The 13017-nt window shown below is 28.2% G+C and overlaps 1 protein-coding gene across 1 annotated transcript; it reads right to left on the bottom strand.

The window, feature by feature from the left end:
- Positions 1 to 10307: 10307 nt before the first annotated feature.
- Hacd2 (3-hydroxyacyl-CoA dehydratase 2) lies at positions 10308 to 12030 on the bottom strand. The gene is made up of 5 exons (XM_065502260.1): positions 11749 to 12030; positions 11571 to 11687; positions 11268 to 11502; positions 10863 to 11208; positions 10308 to 10799 (listed from the first exon to the last, which is right to left on the bottom strand). The coding sequence occupies exons 1-5, from the start codon at positions 11890 to 11892 to the stop codon at positions 10472 to 10474; spliced, it is 1170 nt and encodes a 389-aa protein (XP_065358332.1). The 5' UTR covers positions 11893 to 12030; the 3' UTR covers positions 10308 to 10471.
- Between the last annotated feature and the right edge of the window lie 987 nt (positions 12031 to 13017).

Raw genomic sequence — 13017 nt, 5'->3', positions numbered from 1 at the left:
TTCGGGGTTTTTTATTCTCTTTAGCTGCACCATGACTAATTGTGTTTATAATTTGTTTTAACTTTTTTTTATATAAGAATGGGGATTTTCTATTATATGAAATGAAAATCTATAAAATTCTAGTATTAAAAACCGTATTTGGTTGGCGCATTTCATATAATAGAAGTAAGTTTATAAATAATTGTTTAAATGACAATGGATCACTGTTTATTTGTCATTTTTCTTGCGGTAGGTGAATGTAATTGTGTTAGTTAAAAACTGTAGGTGTATTGAGTTTTTTGCACTTGCATGTGTCAACGCTAGGTTATATTCGGCCAAGTCGATTATTATTCGAGCCTTATTCGAGGTTGTCATAGAATCCAATCATTGTCGGAATCGGTTTTGAAAACGACGGAAAAAGTACATTGGTCACCGCAGTCAAACACGATCGAATACTTATTCGAACGTGCACTCGCATTCTTTTATGTTTAGGATTCGAAATCGAATAAAATGTATAGAAAGCGTTCGAAATTTATTTAGATTACGAGTTCGAGAATTTGCCCCCAGGCTGTCATGGCGTTTTGCCTATATATCTCAGCCATTTATATTTGCAATACCAAAATTCTCTTGAAAAATCTGTTATATTCAAGAGAGTATTGGGTGCATTCGTAAATGCAGCAAATTTTTGCAGCACTGATGCAATAACCTACAAACTTGTGCAAAAGTAAACTAAATGATGCAATAGTTGCATAAACTTGCGGCTTCGCTATTCACTTCTAATTTTTTTAAGAGTGAGAAAATGTTAGGAAAACTCAAAGAACTAAATTTTACTGCTTGCTTTTCACTTCTCATATTATTAAATAACTACCGAACGAAGCTAGTATTATATATATTAGAGCTATTATATACCACTCACCATAGTAAGAATAAAATAGTAATGCTGAAAAAAGAAATTTGTGGTGAAAAATATTAATGGGCGAAAAATATATCTTAGTGAAAAAAATGTTTGATGGGAAAAAAATTTTTCGTGAACAAATAGTTTTAATGTTATTCTTTGGTTTTAATGAAATTTTTTTGTTAAAAAAAAAAATTGGGTTGAAAAATATTTTTCCCGATTTGAGCATTTCTACACAAAAATTAAAAATCGAGTTTGTGATTGATTATGGTTCTTTTTATCAAACAACTTTATTAAAGAAATTCAAACTGATGTTTAACTATGTATATTATTATTGATTGCTTCTTCTGTAAAAAAAATAAAAGTGTAGTTACGTCCGTTTGCATTTAAGGTGACGATATATAATTTTTATTTTATTAAGGTTGTTCATAAATGGCCTAAATATAAGCAATAAAAAATAATCGATTTTTCACAAAGAAAACAGCTGACCTTTCACTAAAGAAAAATTGGGTTTTCCAAAAAAATTCGTGAGGAAAATTTCGGACCTCGATTTCGGGAATTGTTTTGTAGTTGTAGTAAGTACAACCTTTTTTGCTGAATCAGTAAAAAAGTGTTTTTTAGTTCAGGGGCTGAATTACCGCAACGTATTAAAAAATAATTTCAATAAAAAGTACTAAATTCCTTGCTCGATACCGATTGCCAGATTCTCAAATAAGAAAATAAAGATAAATTTTACTCGATATTGAATGCAAATTTTTCGTAGAAAATAATAAAGCACTAGTTCAAAAATCATCTTTAATTTTATTTAAATGCATGCACCATATTAAAACGATCATTTTGAAATCGATAAATTTCCATATTATATCTAATAAAGAGTCAAGCTGACTATCCTGGGCATTGGTAGACAAAATGCTCTGCAATTTCCAACTCCTCTTCGACAATGCACATCCTACAATAGTCGTGAATGAAGTTGTTCCATCTGTTTGCCCTACCCCTAACTGGGCAGTGACCCCTATTCATACTTATAACACTAATTGTTTCCAGGTCCAGTAGCTGGAGATCATATCTGCTCCTCCACGACCTATTTGTCCGGAGCCAAATCTTCAGTAATACTACATGTGGCAATGACTGCATGCAAGCTCGTTTACGTGCGATTTCAAGAACAACAAATTTCTGTATCCTTGCATTATTATTTTTTTTTGTTTAAATTTATGATTTTAAAACTTTTTTTTATTTAATTTATGATTTTTTAAAATATGTATTTATAATTTTTGGTAAAATTTCAGATTTTTTAAAAAATCAATTTTTTTTTGGTAAAATTTTTGTAAAAATAGTTATTTTTTGAAACATTTTCTATTTTTTGCAAAATGTATGATTTTTTTATAATTTTTTTTTTTTAAATTTTGTGAAATTGTAAATATAATTTACATTCAATGATTAATTAATATAATAATTTAATATTTAAGTCTTGATTTGCATCAAATGAACTTTTGCCATTTATTTTTCAAGTTTGCAAATAAAGGTTATAAACTGACATTTACGAAAAATTTATAATTTTTGGTAAAATTTCAGATTTTTTTAAAAAAATAATTTTTTTTGTAAAATTGGGGAATTGTTGATTTTTAAAAAATCTATAAATTTTTGTAAAAATATTGATTTTTTGAAACATTTTCTATTTTTTGCAAAATGTATGATTTTTTTATAAAATTTACGAAATTGTAAACTTTACATTCAATGATTAATTAATTTAAATCTTGATTTGCATCAAATGAACTTTTGCCATTTATTTTTCAATTTTGCAAATAAAGGTTATAAACTGACATTTACGAAAAAGAAAAAAAAAATAAATAACTCATCTTGATTCCTTATGTTTTTCCTTTTATGCTTCTCTCAACCATTCTCTCAGCGATATAACACAAAAAGCAATTTTAAATGGTTAAGACTGTGACTTTACCATAGAAATGAAAGTGAAACCGTTAATATTCTTTATCTGCTGTAAACTTTAGTCATACAAAATTAATGACTTTCAATCATTCCCACTTCACAATTATTTTCTTCAACAAATGTAGTTATATATTTTTAAAATGATGGCAGTATTCTTATTAAACATTGATGTAATTCAAACTTTCAAATGTAACTGTCATATTGTCACCCTCAATGGTAATTTGTCATTTCCTGCACAACAGACAATATGTATAAAATAAACAATGCAAAAATACAACACTGAGCACAACCGTTATATCTGCAAGAGAAGCCATGTCATTTCCTCTTTATGCGTGCTTTTCCTTTTTAAGATGGTTATTTGGTTACATGTTTTTGTTTTTGGTCTCTTCTAATCTCTCTAACAACATGCTCTCTCTCTTTAGCTTTGTGTGAGTGTCAGCCACTCTCGTTATTCAAATACTGGTGCGTTAGTTTGAATAGCGACGAAGGAAACAAATACTCCAGTTGTGTCAGTCATTTAACCGTTGATGAATTTAGTAATAACTTTTTCGCAACTACTGTCAGCTCGTACAAACACAAATATTAACGTGCTAAAAACAACAAAAAAAGAAGCAAAAAAGAAAAAAAAAACTTGTTAAAATAAAATTTATATACACATATAGAGATATTTTTCTGTTTTTTTTTTATTGTACAAATACCAACAGCAATTTCGCAAGTGAATAGAAATCTTTAAAATAAAATAATAAAATATATTCAAATTGAAACAGTGCAAAAGAAAATGTTAATGGAAAAATCAGCAAAAGTCTGGTTGAAGATAAAAGTGAAAATTAATAATTAAAAAAAAAGTGAGTGAATTTTACGTATCTACATTTGTAAATATGTATGTATGAATGGATGTGAGTATGTATGTATGTAGATACATATGTACGTGTATGTGTAGCAATTTGGAAATGTTGCCTTGAAGCACACAGGAGTGATAACTTATCCATAACAAAAAACAACAACAACAGCAACAAAACTGTAGAAAATAAAAAATGTATATGGAGGTGGCAAAGGGGGCCAACAGCAGGACAATGGTCTATTTAATAAGTTATTATTATTATTGTTATTAACATAACAAAAGCATACAACTCGTACTGATTTAGTTTCCATTGTAATTGATTTGACTTGATTCATTTCCCTTTGCTTGGTTTGTTTTTAATTGTTAGTGGCAGTGGAGCAGTTGGTGGAGGACATTTTCGCATTAACCCTAAATGACCGCACCAGCTTTTGTTAAAGTTACTTAAAGTTTATTCTTTTGTTGTACAGACATTGTAAGGACTCTCCTATCAGACATTCAAATCTACATACCCAGTCAGTCATTCAAGTACATGCAACTATATGCTGACCATTAGAAAGGCCAGAAAGAAATATTTCATTTCATTTAATTTCATAAATAATGTATTTTACTTTAATAATCGATTTTAAAATATGTTCATTATTAAAATTATAAAGTTTTCCAACACGCACATACACAACAACATGACATGTACTTGAAGTGAAAAATTGAAAACAACAATAACAACAATAGCAATAAAAAACAACACAACAACAGCAGCAGCAGCAAAAACACATACCCCAACTCAACTTATATAGAAATGAACTAACTATGAGATGATGGCTCCTTCATAGAAGAACCAACCAACAATTTCTTTAAAAAAAAAACGAAAGAAATGAAATTTGCTTTAACTTCTTCTTGTTGCTTTTGTGTGTTAAACCCTTTCGAAAAATATGAAAGCAATGAAGAAATGTATTATATTTTAGTATTGTTGTTTTTGTTATTATTGTTATTATTTTACCATGCCTTCAGGTGTGTGTCCTTCAATGGATTTTTATTTATTTTTTTGTGTACAAACTCATCATCATCCAAAGTTTTTCTTTTTTTTTTTTGTACATACATAATTGCGAAGGTGGATAGAAAAGTTTTATAAAGCAATTCAGTTGAATTCTGGAACCCCTAGATATATTGTGAACTTGTATGTTGAACTAATCTGTTAAATATACTTGCGAAAATCAATAAAATCTTTTAATAAATGGATGAAAGTGTAACAAAAACACATAAATGGTATCTCGTAACATTGAAGAATTTATTATGAATTAATTCATAGGCTAAATTCCTTGATATTTAGCGAAAAAAAACTTTGGTGAAATAATATTTTTCCGATTTTGACCCATTGTAGGTCCAACTTACTATGGTTTTATATACGTCATTGCAAAGGTCTTTGATTGTCTATATTAATGAATTAGTAATCCAGATATAGGTCAAAAATCGAGGTTGTCCTGATCTTTTCCTCATATCTCAGCCATTTGTGGACCGATTTTGCTGATTTTAAATAGCAAATTTCTCGAAAGCATGTCTGACAGAATTATTGAAGATTTGGATCCCAAAGATATCTGGGGTCTTCAGAAAATTGATCTCAACAGACAGAAGGACATGGCGTAATCGACTCCGCTATCTATAAGGATCCACTTTATAGGGTCGGAAATGAAAAATGTAAATATTACAAACGGAATGACAAACTTATATATAAGGGCATAAAAATAAATAAACATTGTGAAAATTCAGGTAAATGTAATAAATTAACACACCACCTAGACATTTTTGTGAATTTTATTAATAATTATGTTCAATTCAATTATGTTCATACCGAAATTGCCGTTACCGCTCAGATGCTCAGTTACCGAAATAACAGCAAATATCGTTACTGTAATAAGCCCAAATACAGTTTTAAATCGATAGCCAACCCTTATTTGTTTATTGCAATAAAAAAAAGTTTCAAGTAGATTCGAAGTAACTCAATTAGCATATAAACAAAAAGAATCTCACAAAAATCAGCCATAATTTCAAATATCTTTCGTTTTGGTGATAATCTATATATAAAGGATACATAACCCGGTTTGGAGACAAGAAATTTAATCATTTCCAAATCTTTAGAGTTTATCCAACATGATTTTAAAAACGTAACCGTACAATTACAAATAATTACAACTTTTTGGAAAAGCTTTCAATTCAACAATGGCCCTCGTACATAGAAAAACCTATATATATGTGTGTGTAAGTGCGTGTGCCTATGTATATGTGCTATACATATCCCAGCAGTTCTAGAAGACTATCCCGAACTAGTGATTTTACCTATAATTTAGGATAACTAGCTACGTGACCAGCTACATACATACATGTCCTTTTGTATTACAATGAGACTGTCTTATAGCTGGTCCAAAGTAGTCAACGCATTGGATTCACATACCGTTTACCATAGAGTCAGTTACCTAACTGGTTACAGGATCAGCTATGGAACTAGTTATTTTAAAATTACATCTCATATACGATCCAATAACCGATTGCATATAAAAAACCTTCCTCCTACAACTCTCCAATAGATTACTTCGGATGGGTAAAATAACTACTTTCTAAAGTGCAGTACTTTTAAAGTGACTACACTCTTGATTACTTAGAGACACTTAAGTGACAATTGTATTCATGCTAGTTTACCTGGAATGTATAAAGTAACCAATTAACTTCTCTCTGTACTATAAAGAACACATACGTGCCAAATGAACCAAAATATATAAAGGATACATTGACTACTTGCTTAACTGCTGGGATGCAATTTATATTTTAGTTGTTGTAATGTCATACACACACACACACGCAAACATGCCCGCAAACAAAAATTCCTGCATGCAAACTAACAAACATGTATAAACTATAGTGTTGTCTGATTTGTGCAATTGATTGTTATTTCACATTAAAAACACTATCCACTCCATCTAACACACAAACCCCCCAATAATTCTCAGTGCCGTCGTCAGTCCGTCCGTCCATATTTACCACATTCATAGTGCAGTCATTTGGAGTGTCCTTTTTTTTGTTATTCTATATTTTATTGTCTATGTATGTATGTATCCGTGTAGTGTGTGAGTGTATTCTTGGTCAGAAATAAATAAATGTATCGAATCGATGAGAATGATGAGGTTGGCTTTTAATTTTTGAACATTTTCGAACAATATTTCGCGAAAAGTTATTTTGTCTACATGTATGTATATGAATGTACAGTGTATGTTTGGAAGTGTGTATATAATGTAGTATGTATGTATATAAAAAATGCATTTTCTGTTTGTATCCCTAAACTTTCCTTTTTGTTGTATTATATTGCCATTCTTTTTTGACGCTATTATTCACATCAATGTTGCACTAAAAGAAATTTAAAAAAGCGCTAAAGCGCTAAAGAATATTCAAATTTACATTGAATATTCAACATTGTAATATTCAATGTTGAAGTTATACAAAAGTAAGTTAGTAAAACTAATTGTGCTAAAATGTTTGAATATAAAATAAATAATGGAGGACATTAAATATAAAATTGGATATCTTTCGTCTAGATAATTGAAAACAAGAGAGCTATATTCGTTTGTGCCGAATCTTATAAACCCTTCACCAAATTATACTTTAAAATACAAATTTTAAATTTTTTTAGGTAAACAAAATTTATTTTTTTTCCAATTTCGAATTGTTTTTTTTAAATTTAAAAAAATTTTTTTTTGTTCTTTAAATTTTTTTTAATACAAAATTCGGGTTAAAAAATATTTTTTCGATTTTTGACCTATATCTGGATTACTAAGACATTCACCCCTATCGGCAATAACATGTGAAATTTTGTTCCCATGAAATATCCATTTCCCTCGAAGGGAAAATTGCTATCGGGAATATCACGATGAACTTTACATTCACAATAGTTGATTTTGTTCGTAACAGCTGTTTATTGTTTACAAAATTCCATCAACAAATTTCGCAACAAGGGGAATTTTTTCACATGAAAAAGTTGATGAACGAAAAAAGGAAAAGGGAAAATATTTCATGTGAAATATTGATTCGCGATAGGGGTGATTAATATAGACAATATGGATATCTAATGATAGATATTTCAAAGACCTTTGCAATGACGTATATAAAACCTAGTAAGTTGGACCTACAATGGGTCAAAATCAGAAAAATATTTTTTAACCCGTTTTTTTTCGCTAAATAATAAAAAAAAGTTGAAAAAACAAAAAAGAAATTTAAATTAAAAAAAACACAATTTTTTAAAAAACAATTCGAACATTTGTTTTCTAAAAAATGAAAAAAATGCAAAAAAAAAATAAATTTTGTTTACCTAAAAATATTTAAAATTTTTATTTTGAAGTATAATTTGGTGAAGGTCTCTTACTTGTTTTGTTAACATTTTGAGATAACTAAAAGCCAGATTTTCAAATGGGGTTTTAAACTTTAAAATTTAAAGTATTAAGGCAAAACATAACGTAATTCAAAATAAGTCCTAAAACACTAATAGCTGATAACTTTTTCCTTTGGCCAGTGTCAAATTTTTTTTGCAATTTCATTCCGCATACGTTATACCCATCTCAAGAAGGTGAAGGGTATAAAAAGACATTAAATTAAAACGCAGCAATCTAGCACGTTTTTTCCAAGATACGTCCGTTTATAACAAAAAATATAATGGATTTTACTGCGTTTACGTTTAGTTACACAATGTCCAATAAAAATAACAAAAGAATTCAGATATTATGGTGATATGTAGTTCGATGATAAGTGTTTTCGTGCAAATTAAAAAAACGCCTAATTGATTACAAAAAAAGCTAAATATCAACATTAAGTTTTTATACAAACACTTGCAAACATACATACATGTCCGTTTATATGAATATGTGTATCAAGCTAAACTTCGTTGCTCTTTAACAAAATAACGAAATTTCCTTTTCGTGTTTGTTGAAGAAAGTTTAGTTTTTTTTATTGTTGTTTTTGTTGTTGGTGTCCTTGTTGCTCTTTCTTTTTGGACAAACACTGTTGCTGTCAGTTGCTTTTGTTTTTTTTTTCTTTTGTTTTTTTGCATTCTCAAGAAAGTTTTACACTGTGACTGTTGTCGACTCGAAGAAAAAATAAATCTACATAGATAGGTACTCAATTTTAAGTGGAGTTTTTGTTGGTTAATTTTAAAAGAAAATATTTATAAAATGTTATTATAACTTTAAAATACTAGCTTATTTTAAAAGATACAAATGGTTTTGAACTTTGTTATACCTACAGTGTGTTAAACTAATTAATGTGTGTATGTACTTATCTAAATATTATTATTATAATAAAAGTGAAGTTTAAGTGAAAGTGTTTAAGATCTTTAAAGAAATATGCAAAATCATAATTATATGGATATTAGGATAGCCCCAAAGTTGAGGGTGTTTTTAACTAAAATGAATTAATGTGTAACAGGTATTTGGCAATAAGAAATTTGTTCGGTATCAAAATAATATTTAAATGGTACCTACTTTTTTAACTTCAGAGTAGGTACCTATAAAGTTAAAAAAATAAATTTCATATTATCGTGTTTGAGTTTCAGTATAAAATAATGTTGATTTTCAAACTGTTATACTGAAGACTCTTTATCGAAAATACTGTTATACTGACGATTTTCAATAGAAAAAACTGTTATACTGAATCATTTTTATAGAAAAACAGTTATACTGTAGATTTTCTACACAAAATATTGTTAGACTAAACATTTTCTATAGAAAACACTATTATGCTGAAGATTTTCAATATAAAGGCATGGTATACTGAAGATTCTTTAAAGAAAATACTATTATACTGAAGATTTTATATAGAAAATTCTTTTATACTGAACATCTTTTATATAAAATACTGTTGTACTGAAAATTTTCTACAGAAATAACTGTTGGACAGAAAATATTGTACAGAAAACACTATTATACTAAAGAGTTTCCATAGAAAAGACTGTTATACTTAATATTCTTTTAAAAAAATACTGTTATACTGAAGACTTTCTATAAAATAGACTTATACAGCAGATTTTTCATAAAAAATACTGTTATACAGAAGATTTCCTATGTAAAAAACTGTTATACTGCAGTTTTTTCTTAGGACAGACTGTTATTTAGAAGATTTTCTTTAGCTATAGCAAAAAATTTAGGAAATAATGTTTAACACACTATTTTTAACAGAAAATTGTGTTACAATCAAGGTTTTCTACAGTTAATACTTTAACTATAGAAAATCATTTAGAGTCTAAAATAATTTGTAAATTTATCCAATATTTTCCATAACATATTGAAAAATGTTTAAAAGTATCAAATGATTCACGGGAGTTACACGATACATACTTCAACTTTTCCATCCTTGATATCTAGATTATATTAAGATTTATTACTAAAAATGTATATTTTCTATAATTGTTCTTATATATAGTAGGTGTATTCCTCTTTTAGATTTTTCTGAGTTTTAAACCTGTTGCATTAAAAGAATACATTATATTTTATAGAAATTTTTGAATTTTGTGATTTGTACTAATACAAATTTCTCACTATAAATTTTAAGTTTCTTTTTACATTCAAAATATACATATTTCCTTCCATATTAGACTATTTCTCAATTATTGAAAACTTTTCTTTTTTGGTATATTAGATTAGGAAACATTCGTTTTATTGCAATAAAATTGATTGATTGAAAGTGTGAATTTTAGATTTTACAAATAAAATACAAGAAATGTTTTAATGCTTTTACAACAAAACCAAAACATAAACATTTAAAAAAGTAAAAATTAAAACTTAATCACTATATTTGCGAGTACGACGCTTTTTATTCAATTTCTTTGCTCTAGTCTTGGACATGTGGGTCATCAGGAAAAACGAACCCGGTAAAATGAGTACAATTAAATAGATCTTCAAAAATGTAGGCATATCAAATGAAAAGTTCCACTTGTTGGGCATTTCTACGCTAAAACGTTTGGTTTCCTCAAAATAAGGTATATTGCGCAATATAATAATGCCCTCACACAATATACCCAAGGGGTATAAAGGTATCCAAATGGTATAACGCAACCAGGTTAACAACCCAAATTCCCGCTTCAAGATTTGACTAATATAGTAGGGGTAACTAGAAAAAAAAGAGAAAAATATTATTATTTGTTGAATATATTAGAATGATATGTTGCTTTACCGGAAAACTTCCACTAAAGACCATATAAGAAATACATAAAATACCGCCGGTTTTGTTTGCATGCGTTCTTCAAACTCTATCATAAAGAAGAGTACAAAATTTCGCCCAGTCACTTGCATAAAAGGCACCAACGGACTGCCTTTGGTGTAGCCAAAAATGGGATGTAACACTTCTAAATATTGCAAAAGTTGTATAAATTTCATGGCATTTCCCACAGCGGCATAGGTTTTGGTTATGGAGGCCACACCATCACGATAATATAAAACACCCATGACACTAAGTATGTACAGGAAGCCTATAAACTGGGCCAAATTGTAAAACACCATATAAACCTTTTTGGAACTTTCTGCAAATTAAAAATTATGAATAAACTGATTTGAATAATATTTATTAGATTTTTTTTACCCTTGATATAACCAATTTCTTCTTTTTGCAAACGGTCATATTCTTTTGAGTAGTCTTCTATAACATCACGCGGCTTTTCATCTTCCACCAAATCATCTTCGGTAAGCCAGCGATCGAAATCAACTTTCAGCCATTGGGGTTTTTGTGGTGTAGCCACCAAACGAGGCCACCAACCATTTTCCCACTTTTTTATGGTAAACTCTACTTTGTTGTCATTCACTTTATAGGTCGATTCCTATAAATAGAAATGGCATTTTGAAAAACACACTACAAATGCATTATTATTTGTTTTCACCAACTTACCTCATCGTCTATGAAACCATAGAAATGTATTTCAAATTTGTAGACATTAACTCCCCTGGCACCCAGACCTTTTGCCTTAAATTTAGCAGTTTTTGAAGTAAACTCCACTTCCGTATTCTTCATTAAACAAAACAAGAGTCAATACAAAATATTTTCTTTCACAAGTTGTCTTACAAACCTTTGCATCCTTAAGATCAACTTTTAAAGTAATTTGTTTATCTGTTTGAGCCCAATAAACGAATGGACTCAATGTTTGAACACCGGCATTTGTTGACTGTTTGTTAGTGATGATGTTGTCTTGTGGCTTTTTTGTTTCAGCCATTATTTTATTATAAAATATTTGTGGTTTTTCCACAAATTGTGTAGGAAAAAAGTACACCAAATTCTTAATATACCAATTTTTATATGAATTTTCTTTAATAAAAAAAAACTATTATCAACTTACAAATGACAGTTCAGGAGTCTGCGCAAAAACAATAATATTATGTGGTTAACGATTACTTTATGTTAGTGGTGTTGTGTCACAAATGACGGACAACTGTTAAGACTTAAATGTAAACAAAAGCAAATGTCAAAACAACATGTTGTGTTTACCGTTAATATGAAAAATGCTAATTATAACATTAAAAGCTAAATTTAAATCATAAATTTGAATGAATTGTTAATTAATTTTGATTATAAAACTGATTTCTAGGTTATTTTATTAATTTAAAATGTTTTATATGTAAATGCATTTAATATTTGTACTTTAATTTAACTTATCTAATATTTAATAACAAATTTAATAATTTTTTTTTATGTTTTTTTAAATTTAATCTTTGCAGATGCCTGTATTGAGATTGTAAAAATAAAATGTAAGTATTTCTATCAAATTTATAATCTTGTATCACTTGTACCTATATTGCAAAGTTTTGTAAAGATGTTTTCTATTAAAAAATGTACAATATGAACTAATTAGATAAGATTTGTACAGTTTACATTTTTGTTAAATAACAAGAGTTTAAGTACATATGTAAATTATGTAAAGGATATTGAATTAACAATTTTATAAAATAATATATAGCAGTTCATACTTAATTAGGAAGAAAATAATATTTATTTACATACCTTATAAACATTCGTATTGAGTTTCAGTACAATGGAAACTTTTTTTAAAACTAAAGAAATTAAAACAAATTTTTGGTAAAAAAAAATTATTCGAAAAAAAAATTTGTTAAAAGTAAAATTTGTATGAAAAAAAATTACGGCGAAAAAAAATGTTGTTAAAAAATTGTTTGGTTAAAAAATATTTTCCCGATTTTGACCCCCGAATTTTCGGTCCGAATTTCTATGGTGTCATATTGTCTATGTCAATGACTTATATGCTTATAAAGCGTCTTTCATTAAGTCAAAGTTTGTGTAAGATGGTCTGGTCAACGTCCTTCTAAAAGAAATACGGACCGATAAC

Source organism: Calliphora vicina, chromosome 2 (assembly GCF_958450345.1).
Source record: "Calliphora vicina chromosome 2, idCalVici1.1, whole genome shotgun sequence".
Classification (NCBI taxonomy): domain Eukaryota; kingdom Metazoa; phylum Arthropoda; class Insecta; order Diptera; family Calliphoridae; genus Calliphora; species Calliphora vicina.
The sequence above is the reverse complement of the archived record's forward strand: the minus strand, read 5'-3'. Positions and strand labels throughout refer to the sequence as shown.